The sequence below is a fragment of the Macrotis lagotis genome, chromosome 1 (genome assembly GCF_037893015.1).
Source record: "Macrotis lagotis isolate mMagLag1 chromosome 1, bilby.v1.9.chrom.fasta, whole genome shotgun sequence".
NCBI lineage: Eukaryota > Metazoa > Chordata > Mammalia > Peramelemorphia > Peramelidae > Macrotis > Macrotis lagotis.
In genome coordinates, this window is record NC_133658.1 from 49,587,420 (window position 1) to 49,613,919 (window position 26,500).

A 26,500-nucleotide genomic window follows, 5' to 3' on the forward strand; every position below is an offset into this window, starting at 1 on the left:
CTTCTCCCACAAACAGGAGAATTTTACTATCCTTTCTCCTTCAACCTTAAGATTCAGGGCAGAACAAAGTTGTAAGATAAATATCTTGTGTTCAACTAAATCTTAACCACCAAAATCACCTATGGATGACCTTTAACTAAGCCAACTGTTATCGTTTTTCACATTATGATTTCTTAAACCAAATTCTCTTCTACCAGCTCTCCTCCGAACTATTCCTCTTCCCCTGATCCTTGAAAATTCCCTTCGATCCATAGCCCTTCCATGAAATTTTTCCAGATGGAACCCAATTGTTTCTACTTACCATTACTCAGGCAAACTATCTCTGTCCTTGACCTTTTCTAGTTTCCCAAATATGAGGTACTTATGTGCAATAGACTAAAAAAATACTAAAATTTGAATGTCTCTGTAATAATTAGCTTTTAAGGAATAGAATGGAGACATCCATGGAGCTAATATCTTATGTACCAAATTCAAATGCTGAGACTGTCCCTGAAATACTTTTTCTAGGCTAATGTTTCTTGAATGCTCCTTTTTCTCTGGGTACTGAAGAAATTCAGTACCACTCCCAGTAAGCTTTCAAATGGAAAATTGCTGCTTGTTCAGATGAACGATTCCTGTCTACTCTAGCTTGACTAAAATTGGGGTTGTTCTTGGTCTCTTTGATGTGAACTGCATGAATTAATGTCGGTATGGAAACTAATTAGGGTTTTAATATGTGTAAAGTATTGTGTTAGTGATACTCTGAAGGAGATCACATTCAATGTCTGAAACATTATATTACACTACCTCTTAAATTACACTATCACTTAAAATACAGAAGAAAAAGAAGGAAAAAAGACAATTTCAAAATTTTAAAGTTAGAAAATGAAAGGCACCAAGAAATTCAAGACTCATCTATTTATCTTAATGACTTATCTTCTGTACCAGGTAAAACTAGCAATATGAAAAGCATAAAAAATTAAAAAGGAAATGAAAAACCAAAAATACACTTTAAACAAACCACAAAAGTATGTATTTCCCCTCAAACAGCTTATTCCTATTGCATAGAGGTTTGCCTATGCTTCCTCCGGGTTACCTAAGAAATATTATAAGCTTCCTTTGTATTCCATTATCTGCTTTAGGAAGGATTTCAAGGTCTAGAACTGCTGCTTCTCACCTTCTAGAAGGAAGTCATAAATCATTAAATGGAGGAAAAGCTTGTTTGCCCCATTATTTACAATGGAAATAAATGCCTTAATTGCTTGCAAAGAACACTGAACCTGGTTTCAGCAGCACTGTCTAATCTATTTATCCTGATTCTTTCCCTGTGAAGCCAGAAAACCAAATCATCCTCATCCAAGTCACTGTTATCTAAATAAGAAAATCTTTTCAACTTGAGACAGACATTTACAACTTCAAGAATTAGGCTGAGTTTTGGCATTCAAGAATCAAACTGAGATTAAAATCACTAAATTTTACTTTCAACCCTTTTCTGTAGCAGGTGTGGTGGCAGCAGGTGACTTGATATGTAACAGATTTACCTTCCTTTCTAGGGCACAATCCCGTACTCATTAGTGATGCTGAACTTAGGCTACAATCATGCAAACTAACATAGGAAACATGTGTAACCCAGGGCTGTAGCATGACTCTTCCAAGGCTTTGTTTACTTCTAAGTTTATTATAGGATGAATCAGGATGATCAAAGCCCTGAAACATTGAAGCTGGCAGGCACCTCAGGGAATTCTATGATCCAAGACACATCTGAATGGGAACCCCTTCACACCATCAAATGAAGATCCTATAGGTACAGCCCTTAGCAAAGGGTTTATCCCATAGTAGGTGCTTAATACCTATTCCTTTCTATGATAGTGATTAGCTGTCACCTCCCTTCAGTGATTAGCTACCTCCTGAGTCAGTTCTAAGTTTGGGAAAACACTGCCAAACCCAGGGATGGAGAATTATTCAGATATAAAGAAATGACAGCTGGGTGCCTCAGTGAATAGAGGGCCAGACCTAGAATCAAGGTCTATGTCCAAATCTGGCCTCAGACACTGACTGTGTGAACCATAGCATGTCACTGAATCCTTTCTGTCTCATTTTGCTCATGTCAAACGAGTTGGAGAAGGAACTGGCAAACTACTGCAGTATCTCTGCCAAGAAAATCCCACATGAGACCACAAAGAGTTGGTCACGATTGAACATAAAGAAAAAAAAAAAGCTTTTTTTCCCCATGAACCATAAAGAGACAATTGATGCTTGTCCTTCATTCTTGAAGAAGACTATGTATGGCACAAGGGAGATGATGCTATGACAAGCACATGAACTGGAGTGGAATGAGGGAGACTGTGCTGCTCCAGAGACATCTGGGTCTAGTGGCCAGATATGGCTCAGGATGACTGGAGATGACCCAGAATTTGAGGCAATCAGGATTAAATGACTTGCCCAAGATCACACAACTAAGTATTAGATGTCTGAGGTCACATTTAAACTCAGGTTCTAACTCCGGGGCTAGTACTCTATCCACTGCACCTGGGTGCCTCCTCTCCCCACCCCCACCCCCACCTCAAAGAGAAAATTGTCAAATGGAGACAACTACCACTGGAAAATTTAAGTGGGCAAGAGCAAATTTCATTGTACTTGATGACAAAGGACACTAGATCTCTTTGCTCTTCCCAAACTGATGATGTTTTCCTGATCTCTGGATTTGTGTTACTAGGCTTGAATATGGGGCCCACCTCACTTTTAGCTACATCCCACACAAGGATAGTCAATGTGTATTCTTTCCAGAACAGAACCCTAAGGCAAGCTTCACACAGCATGACCATCTAAAATTTTTTCAGCATGACACCACCCAATGGTGTCATTAAGAAAACTCACACTCCTGGCCCTATGGTGGAATAGATTTCACAGATGCTTTTTTAGCAGGCGAAGTACAGAACAGAAATCTATTTGCTCAATTCAAATTACTAGGGATATTCATTTTCTAGGTAGGAGAATAAATCCAAGTGAGCAGGTTGCCAGCACTTTGGGAATAAGAAGTCAGACCAGACAGAGTAGAGAAACAGTAAAAACTGAAATAAATGTCCTGTTTTCTCTACCTAATGCTCCTGCCCCTCCTCCCAAATCTTTGGTCTCTATCCAAAGTTTCTTTGAAACTCTGCTGGTAAATGAATGAGGAAACACTGTTACAGAACTGAATTCCCAAAGAAATGTTCATTCACTGCCATTTAAAGTTAACAGTTGTCTATCTGGAGACCAGAAACATTCATTTTCAGAAAAAGCACATTTTGTCAATTTGAGAACTGAAACCAAACATGGGCCCCCTGGAGCAGCACTAGCCTGTGTTAAGCAAGCACCAGTGAGCAAATGCATCCCTTTGTACAGAAGGATTCAGATGCAGAAAGAAGGACCAGGATTTTGAAGATAAAGCAGCTGAGAGTCAATAGAGAGAGGAGGAGGGTTGGCTCTTTGCAGTTTCCACCTTTATTTAAGACCAGAGGCATCTCTTTTCGGGAGGGAAGGTGGGGCCAGAATAGGCAGGTGGCTTGTGGCTCTTTGGTACTTCATCATGACCACAGGCACCTTGTTTGGAGCTCAGTTCATTTCCACTGCACTTGAGCACACTGACCGTCATGACTTGAGGCTCCAGGTATTAAGTCTTGACCCTGTCTTCTGGCAGCTAAGAAATGAGGGCAAATAACATCTTGATGGCATAGCCCTAATGAATAACTTTGTTTTATTATCATGATTTTTAGAAAAAGAACAAGTCAGCCAGTTGAGGGAAGGAAACACACAACTCCATTTAAGTTCCAAATTTCTTCCGTTTGATGGGTGGTGGAAGTTGAGCAATGATGTCTTCCAAAGGCCGTTCCACTGCCACCAATGTGTCTTCATCCAAAAGGTCCATGAAGATGAGAGGCTACAAGTCAGAGAGAGAGGACAGTGAACCCACTAGAAAGCTCCCACCAATCCTCACTGGTACTCAGCCCAGTCTGAAAAGAGTCTGATCTGGCAAACCAGATCAAAGCTCCATGAAAAAAACTCACACCAGTACTAAAATAGAGAGAACTACACTGAGCTCTGGGGCATCTATTTACCATCCAGGAATGATTATGCTTTAAGCCAGTGTCTAAGACACAGTTCTTCAGTATTAGGCAGATTTGAATCAAGTTGATGGCACAGTTGACAGAGGTTGGGCCTGAAGTCAGACACCAGTCATATGACCTGAGTGAGTCACTTTACCTCTGCCTGTTTCCTCAACTGTAAAATGGGGATAAGAATGGCCTCAGCCTACCAGGGTCAAATGAGAGAATATTTGTAAAATGCTTAGCACAAAGGATCTGATTGCCACTTCTCTTCCCTCTACACTGCCAATATACACAAAGGCTAAGCTAATCAGAATCTCTGAATCTGTCTCCTAAGGCCTAAAACAGAGTCTAAAGATGAACAGAAACAGCATTCAGAAAATGTGCTGAGGGTGAATTCAAAGGCCTCTGGCTTACATCCAGTTCTCTACCTGAGTGACTTTGGCAAAGTCAATTAATCTTTCTGGGCTGGTGCCCTTGTCTGTAAAATTACAGAACTAGACAGTCTCTAAGGTCTTTCTCAGCATCAAATCTAGGATCCCAAGAGAATATGTATATTAGAGGAAATTAAATTTTAACACAGGGAAAAAAAATGCATCTTATCTGAGCTATCATGAGCCTTGGTGGAGGTGCAGAGAGGGAAGTTCTTAACTTTCTGGGGTGGTGGGGTGGGGAGAGATCTAACATTCTTTTTCAGTTTTTATAGAAACATTGATGATGACTGGTCTCAAGAGTAAACCTCTTCCCGCATTTGAAATGAAATCAAGGCAGGGGTGTTGTTTTCCTTTGGCAGGGGCTACTTAACTCTTCCACTTGCCAACATAAGAGTAGTACAGAAGAGGTACATACCTGGTGCCCTCACTCTTTTTCTTACTACTAGAGTTCACTACAGACCTCTAAAAGATTCCTTTTTTCTGTCCCAGAGACCCAAATTATAAAAGGGCTTCATTAAGATTTTCAAGGCTTTTGGATGCAAAGTCTACAAAACATTTAATTCAAGGCTTTGAAGCATGACCTTTAGAAACCAAAAATAAATTTCTGATGCTCTTCAAGATATTTTAAAAGGAGAGGATAGACTGAATAACCTTGGATAGTTCCTTCTGTCTGAAGAAATAAATTCATTATAACCCTGAAATGCTAAGGCCTTTGAATAGTGCATCAGGAGTTCTGTTGCCTGGACTTCAGTATCTTTATTTTCTTCATAAGAATTACATGGAGTGGGACAGCTAGGTGGTGCAGTGGATAGAACACTGGCCCTGGAGTCAGAAGAGCTGCATTCAAATCCAGTCTCAGACACTTAATACATAGCTGTGTGACCCTGGGCAAGTCACATAACCCCACTGCCTTGTAAATGACAAACAAGAAAATAGAATAACACGGAGTTCATTAAATCCTTAGAGTGCCAGCCTTAAATCAATAGCATGGAAGATTCTCTCACCTGAAATTTCTTAGAGATCTTGAAAGCATGGGCATGGCGCCTCCTGACATTTTTAGATGCCTCCCTTAAGGAAAGCTGATTGAATAAAGGAGTTTTATCATCTGGCAGTGGCTAAACAGGAGGGAAAAAAAGCAATACATTTAAAACCTTCAATATTCTTGGGTTTCTGCTAGTCATTTCCTGTCCAGGCCATGCAAGCCCATATTTTCCTGTGACCATGCTGAATTTAAATATCCCAACTTTCATTTTCTGCTTCTATTGAAAAGGAGTTCTCACCCCTCTTCCCAGGCATGCACAAGCCATGAGTGAAGACTTGAGGTAAAGAAGAATGTGCTTGATCCCAGCAGTCAGATCAAAAGTCAGCTCTGCTGGTGATACTCTGTCCCAGTTCAGGCTCTGCACCCAAGATCTGGCCCGGCTTCAGCGAGTCTAGGCCCCACCACATGGTGCTGGACACCCTAGAAGATGCCTTCTGGCCAAGCAAATGAAATTCCACCCTCTGACTTCCTTGGGAAATAGCTCTGTCTAGTGTGCGGAAGTGATGGGCCTGGAACCAATTCTCCGGAAACATCATCTGGGCTATCTTACAAAGAGGCAAGCAGGTGGGAGGAGTCCTTCCTGTATCACTCATCTCTCAGAAGGCACTTGTCAGCTAGCTCTCCCACACGGAGAACTTTCACCAGCCCGATGAGGCAGGTCCCTTGTATAAACTGTAGTGAATAACTTGTTTTTAGCCATCTGCTTCCCCCATGTTCCACACACCCCCATGTTCACAGATACAACAAAAGCATTGCTATGTGTTATAATGTGCTTTGAGCTCATATGACAAGTGCTATTTGTAGAACACAGGGCTGTGGGGAAGGTGCCTACCAAAGAAAAGCTTATAGCAGTCGGATGATTCAAAGCAGCAGCTGGCTAAGATTAAAGAACATTACATCCCACCTAAACCCTGATAAAGCAAAAGAGCATTCTCTGAGGTAGGTTTTACTCAGCTATTACAGCCACTTGCCTCCCATTAACAATGCCTGGGGAGGAGGGCCATTCTATCTTTCAACACAAGCGGCCAAAACTCCAGTCATGCAGACCATCATTGAGGGTCATCTCAGGCCAAGTGGATCTTTGAAACTTCCCCAAGAAGTTAAACAATGCAACACTGATCTGGTCTGTCTCATTAAGTAGCCAGTTCAGCCAAAATAAAAAAACAAAAACAAAAAAACCCCAAACCCCTCACATTGACTTGGCACATATTCACAACAATCCCATGGAGTAATTATTGCATCTAGGAAAAGCTAACTCATTCTGTTCCCCTTTTTTAAAGTTAGCCAGAGCTGTTTAGCTCTTCCTGAAGGAAGAAAGGGCCTCAGGCAGTTGTGAGGGGCTCACCATGGACTTGTCAATGATGCAGAACATGTAGGTATCATGAAGAAGGATGTGTGTGGGTCTCTTGGGATGAAACGTGATATGTGTTATGGGGGTATCTCTTTCTAGCCAGTGATAGTGAAGTCCGTGCTTCTGAACTTTCCGGCTCCAATCTGTATACTGTTTTTGAGGTATGCTGAATTCAAAGATCTAGTAAAGAGTAGGAGAAGAAAAATAAAAATTACCACTGTTCTAAAGAATGTCCTGAAGAGCTTTTATAATCTCAAGTGCAAAACATAAAGAACTCAGATACTCTGTAAAGTCAAGTCATGGGAGTTAGACCAGGATTTCTCAAAATAATTTGATGATGGACACCAAGTCAGAGTATTTAAAAAAAGATTTCATAAGTGCATGGGAAATGTGATGAAAAGGGGTACATCAGGCTTGGAGCTTTGCATTGGTAAGTGTGAGATAGGATAAGATCACTTTGCTCCATTTCTGCTTCAGCTGTTTTATCATTGACAGAGACATAGAAAGGTTAAATCACCACGCTCATGTCACAGTATTGAAAGTATCATGTAGGTAGCCCTTTCTACCACACTGATTCTTGAGCAGAGGATCATGAGAACTCTCTGGTTTCTGCTGCATTGCTCCAAGCCTTGCCATGACATATAAGAAGTCAGCAAAATGGATTTTGTCTAATATGCCACCAATTGTCTGGGGATGGACAGTGACATTGGGATTATCTACCACTCAGGTATCCTGTCAGCATAACAACTTGGCTAGTCACAGAACCTGGGACCTTAGCCACCCTCTTTCCAAGGATGCAGAAAAGCATCTATTATTATTGCCAGTTTCCTGCCCTCCCCCAAGATCAGGGAAGCAGAAGCATTTTCCCACCTGTTGGTCTGCATGAGCAATCACCAGGTTGTTGGTATCAGGAGCGATGGCCAGGGCTGTCACTGGGAAATTGTAAGCAGGCACTGTGCAGTGAGGCTGAGGAAGACAGAGAGGACAAGGCAGAGGGCTACATGAATTCCTTGCTCTCTTACTGTTGTGAAATCCCTTCCTGGATTCTATGTGTAGACTATACATGCTTGGGAGAGCATCAGTCATAGGCTGAATACTAAGCATTGAAATAATAATAATAATAATAATGATAATAATGATAATAATAACTAATGTTTGTCCTTCATTTTCAAAGACCACAATATCAGGGAGGTGATGCCATGAAAAGCACATGAATTGGATTTGAGTGAGAGGGAGCCTGTGCTAAGTCATCAGTCTTACTTTCTCCTCCAGAGCATTTGGGTCCAGTGGCCAGATATGGATCAGGACGACTGGAAATAGCCCAGGATGTGAGGCAATTGTTAAGTGACTTGCCCAAGGTCACACAGCAAGTAAATGGCAAGTGTCTGAGGTTGGATTTGAACTCCCATCCTCCTGAATCCAAGGCCAGTGCTCTATCTACTGTACCACCTAGCTGCCCCTATAAATAAAATATGGTTGAAAAAAGGGGAATGTCAAAGGGGGAAAGACATCCCAACATGTGGACATACCAACTTGCAACTTATGGTTTGACTTGTTACTGAATTCTGAACCACAGAGGTTATGTGGGAGTTGTAAACAGAGTTGACCTCTGAGTCAGGAAGACCTACCTGAGTTCAAGCCCCACTTCTGACAAATACTGATCCTGGGCAAGTACTAATTTGCTCAGGGTTCCCAGGCAACCAACCACCAAGACTTCTAAGTTGCAGACCAGCCGCACTGGTACAGGAAGCCTCTTAGACCAATGAAATCTTAGACAAAAAAAAAAAAAAAAAAAAAAAAAAATCTTGAATCTACCTTAAGATGCTTCAAATCATAGATATTGACTCCAGTACTCATGCCTGCTGCAGCCAACCAATTCCCATCAGGGCTCACTGCTAGGAGAGAGACAGCCTCTACGGTTCCTGCAAGAAGAAAAAAACTTGATGGAATCTATCACCTCCCCAGTGAACTCTACTCCCAGCATGATTCAAAATTTATTTCTAGGAAACATTTCATTTTTTGCTAACTTTGCAAATGAACCCTCAAAGCTGGCCAGTCTACTTCCTCTCACACTATCAGAATGAGACAAGACAAACTGACTTATTGGGCAGAGTCAAATGATGCTGGCTATGGTGGCTTGGGGACCAAGCTTGTGTGTATCACTGTGAAGTACACAAATTATAAAAATGCAAATTATCATTTTAACCAAGTCTTTAAACTCCTTTCCTACTTTTTTTTAAACTTTATTTTATTTATTATTTTGTTTTAGGCAATGGGGTTAAGTGACTTGCCCAAGATCACACAGATAATTATTAAGTGTCTGAGGTCAAATTTGAACTCAGGTCCTCCTGACTCCAGGGTCAGTGCTCTATCCACTGTGCCACCTAGCTGCCCTCCCCCATCATTTTTTTTAATGAATAGTATTAAACAAGTATTAAATTCAACTGATTTGAATTACTGTTATTCTGTGATTTAAATCATGTCTATTTGTGGATTTTCTTGGCCTGGTTTGCCTTTTCCTTCTCCAGCTCATTTTACAGATAAGGAAACTGAGGTAGACAGGGTGAAGTGTTTGCCTAGGGGGTCACACTGCCAGTGAGTGTTGGAGGCCCATGGCGCTATGCACCATGGCACCACCTAGTGGCCCTGACATGAACGGGCCCTTGATTCAACCTTATACAGTAAATACAAAGGCTCTACTTCCTTCTCAGGACTGTGTTAGGACAATGAAATAGAAGACTGAATTGTACATGAATTAGATCTATAATGCAAAGTATCAGCTATCAAGCAGAAATCTCAACAATGCTTTAGAATTTTAAAGAGAGGTTAAGGATGGTCAATTTATGAAGATACCTCCTGGAGGGAGAACCTGCTGGGTCAATGGAGTAGTGGGGGGGGGGGGGGGGGCGCAGCCCAAAGTCAAGATGGCAGAATGAAGACAGGAATTCCCAGAAATTCTCCTCCACCACTCCATTTCAAATGATGACTTTAACTAAAATCTAGAGTGGTGGAACTCACACAGACTGTGTGAAACAATTTTCCCTCGCAAGACAACTTGGAAGATGCGTGGGAAAGGTCTGTTCCACTGGGTTGGCAAGGGCCTTAGTAAAGCCCAGGCTGGAGGAACCAGCCCCAACCATCCAGGGACAGCCCACAGGGAGCCTGAGTCCTGGGATGCGTGGCGGGGGTGGGGTGGGGTGGGTTTCCAGACCTCTTGGGATGACCAAGGACAATGTGAAAAGTGAGCAGGAGTCCAGACCAGTCTAGGCCTCAGTGTAGCCCTGGTCCCAGAAACCTGGAGAGCCGCCCAACAGCTGCTTCCAGAGTCCTCAGTCTGAAGACAATAAAGGGGCCAGGGGAGACTGCAGAGGTCTCTCTGTTATCCCTGGGACAGGACTCTGCTGCTTTGCCCATATCAGATCCAGGTTGCAGTCTGGGGCCCCCACACTGCCACAGGGGAAAAGGGACCCTCCTCACAGTTCCAGGGAAGGGAGTGCTTGTGGTCATCCACAGACCAAAGCACAGGCAAGAAAGCAGTCAGAGCCTCTCATAAGACCTAGAAGGAACTGAGGTCCAGGGGGAGGGAAAGGTCCCCCAAAACCCTCAAAAACTTGGGAAGTGCATCCTGTACCCTAGAAGCAGATTCCCACCATAACAAGAATTAAAATCAAGTCACAGGCTGGGGAAATGAAAAAAACAAAAGAAGAAAAACAACCTGACCATAAACAATTACTTTGGTCTCATGGAGGATCAAACTACATACTCAGAAGATACTGAAGAAAATAATAACTTCAAAAGTAGTTTGGGTCAAATGGAAAAAGTAGTCCAAAAGGTGAATGAGAAGAATACCTTAAAAAGCAGAATTGGTCAGATGGAAAAGATTAAAAAAGCTCTCTAAAGAAAATAATTCCTTCAAATGTTAGAATGGAGCTAAGGGAAGCTGATGACTTTGTGAGAAATCAAGAAACTATAAAACAAAACTAAAAGAATGAAAAAACTAGAAGGAAATGTGAAATATCTCACTGAAAAAAACAACTCACCAGATCCAGGAAAGATAATTTAAAAATTATTGGGCTACCTGAAAATAATGACCAGGAGGAGCCTAGACTTGATTTTTCAAGAAATTCTCCAGGAAAATTTCCCTGATATTCTTGAAGCAGAGGGTAAAATAGAAATTGAAAGAATCCACTGATCACTTCCTGAAAGAGATCCCAAAATAAAAACATCCAGGAATATCATAATCAAATTCTAGAACTCCCAAAGTCAACTAACTTATGAATCATCTACTACTAACCTTGTAGGGAATGTTGGAAATTTTAATTATAGCATTGCCTATTAACTTGATACACAGTGTTACAAGAACATGTTTATTTGAAAATGAAATGAACCCCCCCTTTTCTTAGATTTTTCAAGGCAATGGTGTTAAGTAGTTTGCCCAAGGCCACATGGCAGGGTAATTATTAAGTGTCTGAGGTTGGATTTGAACCCAGGTACTCCTGACTCCAAGGTCGGTGCTCTATCCACTGTGCTACCTAGCTGCCCCTGAAACCCATTATTAAAGATGCCACAAAGCATGGAGAACAACTCTATAATATTATACTCTTATATAGCTTATTATTTTCATCTACATAATATTCAGATTTTTTCTTCATTAAAGCGTTTGATGTGTGTAATATGGAAAATTATTCACTTAAAAAGCTATTTTCAGTTTCTTATGTAAAATCAACTTAAGCATCCCAAATAGTAGATGATTTCTCTTTAGCTGCTATTATGTTTTTAATTTCTTTCTTCCATTTTATTGTTATTCTAAATAAGAATTATTTAGAATAAATAAGTTAAAAAAAGAGGGGTGGGAGAGCTCTTTTAGAGAAACTAACAAAGGAATAATTTTATTGAACTGTAAGTGAGAAGGGTTTCTCCTGTCCTGGCAACATATGGCCTCTGAAATCTGGAAGAAACACTTCTACAGAGTGTCCATAACTCTCTACAAGCTCTGATTCTAGCCATACTGCACAGGATTCCACAGGACTTGAAATCTGCTCAGGCAGGCCACATAGCCCCTCTCTTCAGCTCCAGGGCCAGGACTACTCCTACAGGAACCCTTCCTGATCCTATCTGCTGGGACTTTGTTCTTTTTTCCCCCAAGTTGTTTTATTTATTTATTTCCACCCCCCCCCCCCAAGGCAATGGGGTTAAGCAGCTTGCCCAAGGTCACATAGCTTGGTAATTATTAAGTGTCTGAGGCCGTATTTGAACTCAGGGACTCCTGACCCCAGGGCCAATGCTCTATTCACTGTGCCACCTGGCTGCCCCTGGGCCTTCCTTCTTAAATGACATTTTACTACTACCTTGCACATGTGTGCACACACTCCCTCCCCTCTATGAGTAAGAATTGTTTCACTCATTTACCTGTGTTGTGCACAGCAGACAGTTAACATTCAGAACTCTTCCCAATCTAGTTTGCCTCCACTGATCCTTACTCTTCACAGACTGTCCCCATCAGCCAAAGAAATCCTCTCCTTCTTCCTCCAACCCCTTCTTGCTGCCTAATCCCTTTTTGGCCAAAATGTGCTCTCTTCTTGGAATCCTTTCTTTCCTTCAAAACTTTGGTGCTAAATAAAAGCAGCATGGGCCATCTAGGTGGCACAGCAGATAGAACACCAGCCCTGGAGTCAGGAGGACCTGAGTTCAAATACGGCCTCAGACACTTAATAATTACCAAGCTATGTGACCCTGGGCAAGACATTTAATCCCACTGCCTTGCAAAAACCAATGAATGAATGAATGAATGAATAAATAAAACCAAAGCAATTAAGATTTGTTGGAAACAGAAATTTGGGATAAAATTTTTCCAGTTAGTGTTTTTGATAAAGGACTCATTTCTAAAATATATAGAAAACTAAATTAAATTTATAAAAAATATAATCACTCCCCAATTGATAGACAGGTCAATATGACAAAAAGTTTCATAAGGAAGAAAGAGAACATTAGAGATGGCAAAATTATGTAATACATAAGACAACTTTTTTTTTTTAAATTTAAGATAATGAACTTTGGTCTTTGTTTAAACTCTGTAATTCCTTTTCTGGATTCAGATGGTATTCTCCATCATGGATCCCCTAAAACTGTTCCTGATTATTGCACTGATGGAGTGAGCAAGTCCATCAAGGTTGATCACCACCCCATGTTATGGTTAAGGTGTATAATGTTCTTCTGGTTCTGTTCAACTTACTCAGTATCAATTCATACAACTCTTTCCAAGCTTTTCTGAAATCCCATCCCTCATGATTTCTTTTAGATTATGTTCCATCACATACATTCACATACTACAATTTGTTCAGTTATTCCCCAAATGATTAATCTAGTCATTCTGGATAGCAATTTGGAAGTTTACCCAAAGGGCAATAAAAGTATGCCTACCCTCTGATCCAGTAATACCACTATTGTTTCCCAAAGAAATAATATGTACAAAAAATATTTATGCAGTCCTCTTTGCAGAGGTAAAGAATTGGAATTTGAGAGGATGCCCATCAAATGGGGAATGGATGAAGAAGCTATGGTATAAGAATGTCATAGAGTACTACTGTTCTGTAAGAAATCATGAGTGGTGATGGACTTGTTCATTTTAGCAGAACAATAATCAAAGGCAATTTTAAGGGACTTGTGATAGAAAAGACTATCTGTATCCAGAAAAAGGAACTGTGGAGTTTAAATGAAGATCAAAGCTTATTATCTTTAATTTTTAAAAGTTGTCTTATGTACTATGTCATTTTGTCCTCTCTAATGTTTTCTTTCTTCCTTTTGGATCTGATTTTTCTCTCACAACACATTCAGTATCGATCTATGCTTAGCATGGTTACAAATGTAAAGCCTATACTAGATTGCTTTCTGTTAGGAGGAGAAGGGAAGGGAAAGGAGGGAGGGAGGGAGAAAAATGTGGAACTCAAAATCTTACCAAAAAAATGAATGTTGAAAATTATCTTTGCATGTAGTTGAAATAATAAATGAATAAATTTAAGTTTGGGGAAAAAAAAACAAAAAAGAAAAAACACTCTGGTACATACTTTTGTTTCCTATCTCTAATGTTTTCCTCTGAACACACCTTGTACTTACTGTATAAATATGTATACACACACACACATGCACCCCATGAGGACAGGTACTATGTGTTTTCATATGTCTACTATCTAGTTCATGATAAGCACATGTTGATTAGGAAACAGGAAGAAATCACTCACAGGTGGTTTAAATTAGAAAGCGGTCTTAAGGAATTGTGAGAAATAAGGCTGGGTTGCTAAAGGTTTTGTGCTTGGTTGGCACATCCTCAGCTATCTTCCAGTAGTAGATTGACTGAATGGAGGCAGTGGGAGCCACTTTAGATTCACTAGCCCCACTGAAGTACCTAAGGCAAAATATGGACAAAGAACATGGAGCTGAGGAAGAAAATCAAGGCATCTCCATCATCCACAAACTGGATAATCAGAGCTATGATCTACCACTACCTCCCTTTGGTTTAAACCATGGCAGCAGGAGGTTGCTCCCTTTATGGCCAGTACGGTAGACCATGAGAATACCTCCATTGCCACCTCTACACCCAGGGAAACTGGACTACCCATAAAGAATCAAGCTCCTATCATCTGGCAGATTTCCTTTCCTGTTCTGACAATATATATACTAGCATGTCCTGCTCAGTGTGTGAAGTAGGAGGTGGGTGGAGAATGAAAGACTTACTTCAGGAGGATGGAGCCCAACAAAGCTGGTGATACTACCATACCATATGTTTTCCTCCTAGACTTAAGTTAACTAATGAGTGTACCAGTTTAGAAATAAAAACAATACACAAAAAAATAACCCTTACAGTAATGTGAAGGAAAAGTTCTGCATCAACTTAACTTTTCCTCTGCCCAAAATATGGAAGGAAAAAACCCAATGAAGAATGAGTAGATGGGGGAAAAACTGTAGAATTTGTCAGATTCACTTTTCATTTGGCATAAATCTCTGACTTTCTAAACTGCAACCATCTGGGTGTGTGTTAAGGGGATGAATCAGGGTGTGGCACACAACATCTGGGACAGTGAGGAATGGAAATGGGACAAATCCTGGATGATGATGCTCAAGTCAACAATACAAGCCAGCAATCAATCCTCACCTGAATGAGGATGGAAGGTATGCAGGTGTTTCAAGGTCCCATCTAACAGATGAATCACATGGAGAGAACCTTGATTTGATGCCACGAACAATTTTGTGGAGTCCGTAGAGAACAAAATCTGGATGGCAGAACCCAGGAACTTGGGCACTTTAGAAACCTTATAGTAGGCAAAAAAAAAGTCACGAGTCAGCAGAACATTCTCTAGTAGAATTTCCATATCAGAAATGACTTTAAAAGAAAAATCCTACTACCATTAAATGAAGCCAAGGCTTTAAGATTCCCACCATGCACCTTGCTGAGTTGAGGCGCATAGTATATGCTACAGCCTTAGAGTCGTCCATAGAATCCATACTGGTTCTCCTTCAACTCTGTGAGCAAATACTACACCTAAGAGCCAGAAGACCTGGTTGAGAGTCTCGGCTTCACAACTCACTTGTGTCTAGACTAGGAGTTCTCAACCTAGAGTCTATGAAGTTTTAAAAAATATTTTGAGTACTGTATTTAAATAGAATCAGTTCCTTTGTACTCTCATGCATTTTGTGCATTTAAAAACATCATTCTGATGAATAGGGCTCATGATATAAAAATGTGAGGAACCCCTGTGCAGAATGGTCTTGGGCCCATCACCACATATGGCAGAGTACGTACTGTGGGTTCAGGACTGAATGAATGAAATATCATTTCATATTCTTACTAAGAGCCAGGATCATCATTACAGAGCTAGGATGGAACTCTCAGGAATCCTTTCAAGGCAAACAGCGTTTATTAAGCAGCTACTGTCTTCTCTTCGGAGAGATGAGAAGGCTAAGGCCCAGGGAGTTAAGGGCTTGACCATAACTTCCGGCTTCCTGTCACTTAGTCCCAGGCCTTCTGACTCCAAGAGGGGACCCTTTCCACTGTTTTTCTTGGCTTCCCGTAATAGTATTTGTGCCCCATTTTCTATCATAGGCAGATTGTAAGAATAAATGAGGAGTGTGAAGCTTTTTTACAAATGAAGAGGATTGATAATGATGAAGAGGGAAGATTAGGAGAGCCTCAAGGGACTTCTCCAGACCGCAGATGCCTAGTATTTTTTGTGTGGTGAAGCACAGAGAAAAGTCCAAGATGTGAGTTTGGGGAATTCTTCTGAGGCAAGAACGCTGAGTTGCCCCTTACTTACCCTTTTGATGTTCACACTGTTATTTTCATAATTCATTCGATAGAGGTAGAACCTAGAAGCTGTTGAATAGGCTATCCAACTTCCACAGGAGGAAATACAGCTGCAACCAATGTTCTCAGGACCCTGAGAATGCAAGAGTCAGAGTTGAGATTAAATAAAAGCAGCAGTACAGGTTATCAGTCAACACCAATAAAAGAGTCGACGTAGTCTGGGTCAAGAATTCAAAAGCAAAAAAGAAAACCAGGGCCTGAAAATCCCTGCATGTTCCACCAATGCTGGTATCCAACAAAACACAGTGCCTTCTCTGATTCAGGAAAAAGGTTGTAGAGGTAGCTGGGGGTGGTTTCTTTCTCACTAGAGGTATTCAGAAGCAGTCAATACCACAGGTTTATACTGAAGGAATTCCAGTAGGAGAGGGGATGCCTGTTCAGTAAGGGTTAGATTAGATGAGGCCTCAAATTCCTTCCAACCCTGAAATTCTCCCATTTTTGTTTTTGTGACTAATTTTGCTTTAAAGAATGACAGTGTCTTCCATAAATATAATACACTCAATCATTTGCTTCATCAGTTCAACAAACTGAATTAAATGTCTTTCAACAAGCAACTACTAAACAGGTCTCTAGGCCAGAGCTGGGCATGCTGAGCTTAAATTGTGAGAGGTGGGGCAGCTAGGTGGTGCAGTGGATAAAGCACAGGTCCTGGAGTCAGGAGGACCTGAGTTCAAATTTGACTTCAGACACTTAATGATTACCTAGCTGTGTGTTCTCGGGCAAACCTCTTAATCCCATTTGCCTTGCAAAAACCTAAAAAAATGAATGGGGGGGGGGGGGCTTTGAGGGGAGTGAAGAAGGAGAGGAAGGGGATTGGAAACACTAGGAACAAAAACACAATTTACACAAAAATAAATGCCAGGAACAGGGACTGAGCAGTGGGGGATAGAGAGGACTGCACCTGGGACCAGAAAGGTTTTATGGAGAAAGTGGAGATGAATGACCACTTTGAGAAGCAACAAGGAATTCTACTGTGAGTTCTGGTGGGACAAGAAGGCATCCCAGTCATGGGGAACAATCAGTGCTAAGGTGTGGAAGTCAGAGATGAAAAGTTTTGAGAACTCACTTTGTTAGCTGTGTGGAAAGGGCCTAAACTGGGGGTTGAGGTGGTTTGAAGAGAGGTAAAGTCATGGATCTAAAGGGTATTGTGGAGGGAGAAACAAGATGAGTGAATGAATGAAGGACCCATTAATGAGAGAGTCAAGAAACTACAAGGTTGAAAACCAGCATAACTGGGAGAACAAAAATAGGCAAGCAGGAGTATAATGAGTCAGAGTGTGAGAACAAGACCTATGACCTCCCAGTTAATATAAGCTTCCATTTAAATGAATGGAAACAGCAAAGAAACTCTTAGCTATCCCATGAGAAATCTTGTATATGACCCACAGTGACTCTGGCACCAGGCTTTCTTTATATTGTTTCGGCATAAAATCTGGACAAAGTGGGGTGAGGAATCCACCAGGGCCCTGGGTTCTCCTGTGGCTATGGCCTGTTCTTGTGAGTAAATTCGCTAACGAATCCAAAAAACCCTAAACAAAACCACAAAGATAGCGGAGAGGAAAAGGTGAGCATATCCATAGAATGGATGTGGGTTACAAATGATAATCCAAAAAGATGAAAACCAAGAAAAAGCAAAGGCATCAAACCCCAGACAAGAAATTATTCAGGAAAACAGGACATTCAACAGGAAAGAGGTTTCAGAGAGCTTAGAAAGGGTGAGGACCAAGGAGGGGCCCTTACATTTCCCAGCAGTTTTAATCAATGATGAGCTCAGAAGCAGACTGCAAAGGAATGAGAAGGGAGGAGAGGAAACAAAGCCTCCAGGTCTAGAGAGAAAAGACACACATGATGAGTAGGTGCAAAGGAGAATTTTTTTCAGGATGGAGGCCAATTGAGCATGTTTTCAGGTTGCAGGGAAAATGCCCACAGAAATAATAAACATCAGAGAGAGAGAGAGAGAATGATTATGGGTGCTTTCTGCTGGAGGAGATGGGAGAGCACAGGACAGATGTAAGCAAGCTGGCTCTGGTGTACAACACTGTCAAAGAAAAATAGTTAAAGTACAACTCCTGTCAAGTAAAATGACTGTGTGTAGATGTCATTCAGTAAGTATTTGTTGGATGAACTGGTGAATCAATAAATGAATTACAGCTGAAGTGAGGTGATTTCAGAATAGGAATTCAAAATCCCACTCTATATTTTGGCTCTCTGCATTAAACTGAAATTGCTTCTTACCTTTTTTTTGAGCTGGAGCAAATGTTCTGCATTTCTAGAGAGTGGAAGGATGTCCTCATTCTTTCCTGGAATAAGAAATCTCACTAAGCATTTCCCTCTTGATGAAGCTATTCCCCCCACAGGACAAAAGAACACTTTTCCCTCTAAAACTACTTTACTATTTATCCTTAACAGAGTGGGATGAGGCCCATGGAAAACCAGGCAGCTGTTTGGCCGGCTGGCTGGCTAATGGCTAGCTAGCTAACTCACAATCTCCTGGGAGTGAGGGAGAGGGAAGTCTTTCAGCTCTGCTCTGGCCCCTATCCCAGTCAATCATACATTTAAACAACTCCACCCCATGATCTTGTAGCATGAGAATTTACTAGACCCGACAGCAGAGTGGAAGCAGACTGAGTCTGTTCTCTCACTTCTTACTTGCCCAGTGAGGAACCTAAATAATAATGGAGACTTCTACAACTCTGGGAGGTTTGTCGGCTTTACAGATGAGATTCTGAAAGCTTAATGAATTTGCCCAGATCATCTTGCTAGTGTCTGAAAGCAGAACCTACAACTCGGGTCTTCTGACTCCAATTCCTTTGTTCTCACCAATTACAAAGGGTATTGATTAGAAAGTCAGAACAACTAAGAACCCCTGTTGTGGCTCCCCAGCAATCTGCACAACACAAGCTAAGGCACTTTCAGGTTAGGTCTCTCCTTTATAAAAGGAGGTAGCTTCCTTTGAGCTTAAGCTTCTGGTCTATGTTGCCTCTTCTTCAAGTTTCCATTTTTTTTTTTATTATTTTTTTTAAGGTTTTTGCAAGCCAAATGGGGTTAAAGTGGCTTGCCCAAGGATGCACAGCTAAGTAATTAGTAAGTGTCTCAGGCCGGATTTGAACTCGGGTATTCCTGATTCCAAGGCTGGTGCTCTATCCACTGTGCCACCTAGCCACCCCTAGTTTCAGTTTCTTAATCTGTAAAGGAGAGAGCTAGACCAGGCGATGTCCTGGTGACCTTATGTATACAGACACTCTACTCTATTTGCTTAACGACAACAGGATCAAAATGTGGTCAAACTAGAGTGGGTGTCTATGCCAGCTCCTTGACCCTAGCCTGGACTATGGCTCAAGAGGGACAAATCACAGATACTGAGTTTCCTGAAAAGTGTAAATGATCCCTAGACAGACCTAAAGCTGTGAGCAGCTCTTCCTGTGAGTAGGCTCTTTGGGGGCCAAGACATGGGGCTAAGAGTAGGATTTTGTAGAAACCCCAAAAGCTATAGTCAGTTTTCAGATCATCCCAATTGTCATTTTCTCTCCATGATGCTGATTTCAGCATTTTTCTCCATGGTGTCTATAACTTATTCCCAGGAAGATGATTCTCAGCTCACCAGCTGCATCAGTGGCTCCCAACCGCCAAAGTTCTAAGCATTGAGGAAACTGGAAGAGGAGGAGTTGCATCTTCTTAGCAGAGGAGATGAGACGCCGCTGTAGCCAAGGAACAATCAGCGCCAAAGGTTAGCTCTTTGGATTTGCCACATACAAACTTAAGAAAAACATCTTAGTACATTATATAAAGTTGGAACAAAACTGCTTTAACATATCATCATGTTTTTCCTTTTTGCTCAATTCAACTTTTCCTCAAAACAGAATAATGCAATTAAGAGAGAAATTGAACTAAAGAAAAGAAATATTGGAATGTGCAGCTGAAAAGACATAACACTGGTTTTGGAGTCAAGAATTTCAAGCTTGGCTCTGTGGCTTCTCAGGTGTTGATGTGACCTGCTCTGGGCCTAATGATCGACATTGTCTCTTCCAACTCTATTAAGCCTGAATCTACAAAGGAGAGAAAAATGCCTTCCTATACACTTCTATAGTATGGATCATAAGAACAGAGTATTAATTTAGCTGAAGAGAAATAGTTGATTATCATTAATTGATAATCAAGTGAGATACTTTGTAATAAAAAAGGCCCACAGACTAAAGACAAAAGATCTTTGATGTCACCATAAATAATCAAATTTTTTAACAATCTTAATAACAAATAGTGACATATCTCAAAGAGAGGAAGATGTCAAAAGTTCTGAAAGAATAGATGATATTTATTATCTTATAAAATGGTAACTGAGAAGACAATAGCAACTTCCAATCCATATGTCTAACTTTTAAATGTCGAAAAAGTTTTTGTAGGCATAGACATAGACTATTTGGGCTGAAAAACAGTGAAAGGAACAAGAGGACTTGCAGAAAATTTTCTATGGTAGATACATTTTCACTGTCACCCAATTGACTGAAGGACAAGGGAAGCAAGATTCCATTATTTTATCATTTATTCATTACAAAGAAGCAATTGATTTGATAAAAACAAAACTGTGCCCTATAGGTTCTTCTCCAAGTTTTCCACATAACTACAATTCCTTAGAAGATAGTTAACAAGGGTCAGCAATTTGCTGATCATCACCCATTAGGAGTGGCCAAAAAAAAGTGAGACATGATGTCAAAGTTCTCCACATGCTATCTAAAGTCTGAATGGAAGAGAAAGTCCCGAAATGCACCTGTCAGAAGATGGCATTTTACTAAGGATCAAACCTAGAATGCTCCAGGATCTCCTCTATGAGATCTCTAAAGAAAAAAATCCAAGTCAATGAAGAGTGCTCTAGGAGGAGTTGGGGACCCAAAATTTAAGAAGAGGAGTAGGAGCTGGATTCCACCTGGAAAACTGCCCAAGCTGACCCCTGAAAAAAAAAAGCCCAATCTTTTCCTAGTGATGCTACATGTCTACAAATTATGGAACACCAGCAACCTCTTGAAAAATAGCCATTTATTAAATAGCTAATTTGTGCAAAGAATCAGCATTGATGGAGCCCAGCATGTCAAACTGGCTGATAATAGTGTTAGTTTGACTGAACTGCTTTTCTCTGACTCCTTCTTCCTGGATGATTCTCTAAGTGTAGGAGGGGGAGGGTAAGTTTGGGAATTATGGTGATGCAAAAACAATGTACTGATAAAACGTTATTTTATAATGGAAAGATGCATGATCTCTAGTCACTGACTTTCAAGCAAGCAGTCCTACAGCAATGGCGCAAAAACAATGTACTGATAAAACGTTATTTTATAATGGAAAGATGCATGATCTCTAGTCACTGACTTTCAAGCAAGCAGTCCTACAGCAATGGCACAGGAGACACCACTGATGATTGTGTCTCTGAAGGAAGAGATGGGGTAGTCCTGTACCCAGAGCCAAAAGCTAAGAAAGAGCCTGAGGACAACATTCCAAGCCCTACAGGAAAGCTTCCAGCACACTGCATATGTCTTGTCTTCTACAGAAGGTTGAGGGAAGGATATGGACAAGGACGGCACAAGAGAAAGTGCAATGAGCCACAAGCTCCATCAATGGAACACAGAACTTTCAATGTAAAACTTCATTATCACAACCAGAAATGAAAAGCACAAAAGTTTTTTTTAAAAAGTCTCTTACAAGGCAGCTAGATGGTACAGTAGATAGAGCACCAGCCCTGGAGTCAAGAGTACCTGAGTTCAAATCTGGTCTCAGACACTTAATAATTACCTAGCTGTGTGGCCTTGGGGCAAGCCACTTAACTCCATTTGCCTTGCAAAAACTAAAAGAAAAAAAAAGTCTCTTACATGTGGGAAGGTGATTTTCCGCAGTGCAGAGTCATAGTTCTTGACCTCCACTTTTTCCATGAGGGGGCGGATCACTAGATGGGCATCCACACCTCCGGAGATCAGTGCAGTGGGGCTGTGAGCCACAGAGCGCACATCATGTGTGTGATGCTGGAAGGGCTTTGTTCTCACCCACTGGCTCTGTTTGCCGTCCGACCTTGAAGGGATCAGTTGGAAATGGAATATGGTCCCCTCAGCTGTGCCTACAACCATGCTGTCTTCTTTCTGAGAAAGAAAGATAGAGAAACTAAGTCAGTATGGGCTTGAGAAAGCTCACTGTCAACTGGTCATTTTTAGTTGGGGTCATTCTAGCTCAGGACTTTGTTTATGCTGTCTGTCTTTGGTGTTCACTCATTAATTTGATCACACCTGTTGATGTCATAAGAGAAAAGAGCTGGGTCTGTAGAGAGGCTTAGGAGCCTCCTGGATGGTCTTCAGGCCTCATGGTCAGGGAGACCCTGCTGGAAGCATATGCATCAAGACTTCATTATGCAGTGTCAAGTTATAGCAGAAGAGGAGGAGGAGGAAGAGCCAATGTCAATTGCATCAGTGGGTTAGCTATAGATTGATATCACCATGCCCCCTGCTGGCCAACCACGCAGAAGCCTTATGGGTTTCCCCACAGCCGTTACCTGTAGAAGTCCGAACAGCGGCCTTTGCCAGAGAGCAGGAGGAGAAGCCCTATATGTCTTATGGAGTAATCCACTGCTGTCAAGGACCACTCTGCAAACTGCTAGGAGGCCTGGCTCGGCCACCCTGCTCTAACCCTCCTCCACAGAGCAGTCCTCTTACCAACTAGAACCATTCTTTCTTCTTTGCCATGAGGAAGTGGACCAGTGACTTGCAACAAATCAAGGTGAATTTCACAAGGTGAATTCACAAGGTACAGTAAATCATGAGTCCCTAAAGTTTTGAAGACTGTAGGTATGTTGGGTGTCACCTGACAGCAGCAAACAAGTGGGAAGTCAGCTATTCTTCACTAGCTGTGCAGCTTCTTCCAAGTCATTCAAACACGAGAGCCTTAGTTTCCTCCCCTGTAAAATGAGGAACTGTACTAGATGACCCCCTCCCACCCTACAGGGGGCTTCTCTTTTATACATCTTGGGAAAGGGAAAATGAATGTTGGGGTAGGTTGTAACTGTAAAAGATTGAAAAAGGAACGGCTAGGTGGCGTAGTGGATAAAGCACGGGTCCTGGAGTCAGGAGTACCTGGGTTCAAATCTGGTCTCAGACACATAATAATTATCTAGCTGTGTGGCCTTGGGCAAGCCACTTAACCCCATTTGCCTTACAAAAAAACCTAAAATAAAAAAATTTGAAATCCCTGAGTGTAGAAAGAAAATCCAAGAGCCAAGCAAAGCTGGACCAAAGCTGCACCAGCATCCGCAGTGGAGTCTCAAAGATTAGCAGCAATCTCATGCTTGCCTTCAAAATCACAAATAAGGGATTTGAGTATTTATTCTCATTTCTTTTTCCTGCTCAAAACTCTCCAACTACTCCCTGAAAGCACTCAGCTACCTTTCTTTTTTCTACTGCCAGAGAGCTGTCAGGGTGGTCTCTCCTGGCTCTCCAAGCCTGCCTCCCAGGGTTGGCAGGTAGAAGACCTGGGTCCCAAGGGCCAGCTTGGACACTTTCTGAGAACTTAAGGCAGCTTCCCTCACCCTCCTGACCCTTAGTCTCCTCATGTGTAAAATTGGGGCTTCTTGCCCCAACAGCCCCACCAGATTGTTGTAAGAAGTGACCCAATGTCACATAAAGCAGAGTATAAACCAGAAAATATTCTGTAAATAAGTTATTCCCAAGAGAGGGGTACACCCCCCCCCCCCAAGAGGCTGAGGTTTTCTAAAGCTCATTTTTCTGAGAAGGGGCAGAGACTGACAAAAATCAGAGAGGGGGGAGCCTAGTGATCAGCTTCCATCAGTTCATGCCCTCCCTTCTGGCTGCCCTTTACAGTTCCTCAGCATCTGGCAATCAGGGACCATGAACCTGGTGGGAAGGCCAGCCACCAGTCTCAGTGAGAAGCAAAGCTTCTGCATAAAACCAAGAACTGTCAGGGACCTTTCTAAGAAGCTGGTTTTTCACTACTCCCTGTCTCTGGCTTTTGTGGGAAGCCTTCCCTAATTCCAGTGCCCTCCCTCCAGACCTTAGGTTCTATTTATTTGTGTACAGCTTGCTTTGTATATATTTGTTTGTTCCTTCACTCCTCCCCCATTAGATTGTAAGCTCCTTGAGGGCAGGGACAGGCTTTTGCTTTTGTTTGCTCCCTGGTGCTTACTCTATAGGGCCTAACACATCTGTGAGGACTCTTCAGTCATGTCAGTTGTTTCAACTCTTCCTGACTTCATTTGGTTATTCTTGGCGAAGATACTGGAGTAGTCTGCCATTTCTATAGCAGGCACTTATTAAATGTTTAATGATTGATTGACTTTTCAAACCAATATAATGGAGGGTCTGAAAAACAAATAACTTGGAAAAGACTGTGAAACTCCAAAAGGGAAAAAGCTTGAAAGTAGCAAATGAGAAGTACAGAAGTGTGGAAGGCTAAATTACACTTCAGGGCAAGTGATGTACTGAGTTAATACCACTTAATTTCAAAGGTCAAAAGAGCTTTAAAATTGATTCTGTCCAATCCAATCCTCTCATTTTGTGAATGGATGGGCCCAGATAAACATTTGCTCAAGTTTCTTTCTTAACACAAATCTGCTCAAATAAAATTTAAACAAGAGAAAACACCATTTTAAAAGTCATCCTTTCACAGCAAAGACAGGAGATGGTAAATGAGGAATCAGTTCTCCCAGGGAACCTCCAGGATTCTAGACCTTCCAAGAGCAGTCCAAATCTGCTTACTATTGCAGGGTCTAAGAGACTCCCCAGTTCACATGGAGTGAGGCAGAGGAGGTTAACATCAATCCTGGATGTACTTTCCTAGGCACATCCTTCCAAACCATACTTAAAACCAAGAGACTCAATACTGGTAACATCATCTTATATAATACACTATCTAGTTTTCTTCTTGTAATCCTCAACAGCAAGTTTGTTAACAAGCCAATTTTGAGGACATCATTGCTAGTCATCTATTCTGACTACATAGTAAGCATCATTCTCAGTGTGGAGATCCCTGCCCTTATGAAGCTTACAATCTAATTGGGGGACAGGAAATACTATACCACAGCCAGGGAGAGCACTAGGTGGGAAAAATTTTCACTCTCATACCAATGCTGTGAGGTTGGTAATAAATATTGTTATATAATCTTTCAGATGAAGAACTGAGGCTCTAAGAGGTCAGACTCAAAGTCCAGCATTGCTCCCATTGTGCTGCACTTGAGATACAACACAAAGAATGAACACACAAGCTGTGAATAAAGGGATGCACTCACCTCTGATACAGCTATGGACAGCACATCAGAACTGGAGAGGGGGTGGGTCTGCATGAGGGTACCAGTCTCAGAGTCCCAGAACTGTACCATTCCAGCCGAATCTGCGCTCACAACGGTCCCATCTGATAGGAAGGCCACCCCCCAGACAATGCACCTGCGCCGATGGGAGCCTGGATGCCTCTTGCCCATTAACATCTTCTGGGTAGTGCTGCCTGAAAAATGAGCATACCAAGACAGTTGGAGGTGAAACGCCAAGTCCTCTGCTGTTCTTCAGTTTGGTGAAAAGCCTGTACTTAATAATTAAGCACAGTCCCCAGAAACAAATGCTCTTTACATACATATCTTCTTCGATCCTGACCATAGCCATGTATGGTCAGACAAGTAAGAATGATTATTCCCATTTTACAGATGAAGAGGATGAGGCTCAGCGAGCACAATGGACTTGTCTCAAGTCCCCCAGCTAGTAGACTACAGAGCCAGCTCTTCTGGCTGACTTCAAAGTCCAGTGCTCTTCCCTTTAATGCCCCCGAAAGGAAACGCTCAATGAACTAGTTCTCTGGGTCCAGTCTGGAAAGTGACTGTGCCCCACTAAAAGCCTGAGATAAATGGGAATAAATCACAACAAAACTTATAAGCTGCTTTTAAAACAGCTGCTAAAAAGACTAAAGGGAAGCTAAATTAAAAAGGTCCTCAAAAATGATTTATTCCAAATCCTCAAATTTCTAATGCAAATCCTAAAAGATTTTTGAGTGTTTTCCTGTTTAAAGAATTTTTTTTTTCAAATTCAGCCTCAGACACTTAATAATTATTTAGCTGTGTGACCTTGGGCAAGCCACTTAACCCTGTTGCCTTGCAAAAACAACAAAAAATTTTTCCCTTCTTTTTAAAATCCCATTGATTCCCCAGGCCACAACAGAAAAGAAAGTCAAGTAAAACAAGTCTATCGTATTTGAAAAGTCTGCTTCATTTCATACCTTCAA

The 26,500-nt window shown here is 41.5% G+C and overlaps 1 protein-coding gene across 3 annotated transcripts in view; it reads right to left on the reverse strand.

Annotated features, from left to right (window-relative positions):
- Nucleotides 1–3,444: 3,444 nt before the first annotated feature.
- Nucleotides 3,445–26,500, reverse strand: part of UTP4 (UTP4 small subunit processome component) — a 35,253-nt gene continuing 12,197 nt past the window's right edge. For all 3 annotated transcript variants that reach the window (XM_074200540.1, XM_074200558.1, XM_074200550.1), the window contains exons 6-16: nt 25,521–25,732; nt 22,105–22,368; nt 19,851–19,947; nt 18,485–18,549; nt 16,200–16,322; nt 15,041–15,197; nt 8,707–8,813; nt 7,762–7,857; nt 6,886–7,071; nt 5,503–5,613; nt 3,445–3,898 (exon numbers count right to left, since the gene is read on the reverse strand). In XM_074200540.1, coding sequence (XP_074056641.1) covers nt 3,782–3,898; nt 5,503–5,613; nt 6,886–7,071; nt 7,762–7,857; nt 8,707–8,813; nt 15,041–15,197; nt 16,200–16,322; nt 18,485–18,549; nt 19,851–19,947; nt 22,105–22,368; nt 25,521–25,732 — 1,535 coding nt within the window. In that variant the 3' untranslated portion in view covers nt 3,445–3,781. The remainder of the gene's footprint in view (nt 3,899–5,502; nt 5,614–6,885; nt 7,072–7,761; nt 7,858–8,706; nt 8,814–15,040; nt 15,198–16,199; nt 16,323–18,484; nt 18,550–19,850; nt 19,948–22,104; nt 22,369–25,520; nt 25,733–26,500) is intronic.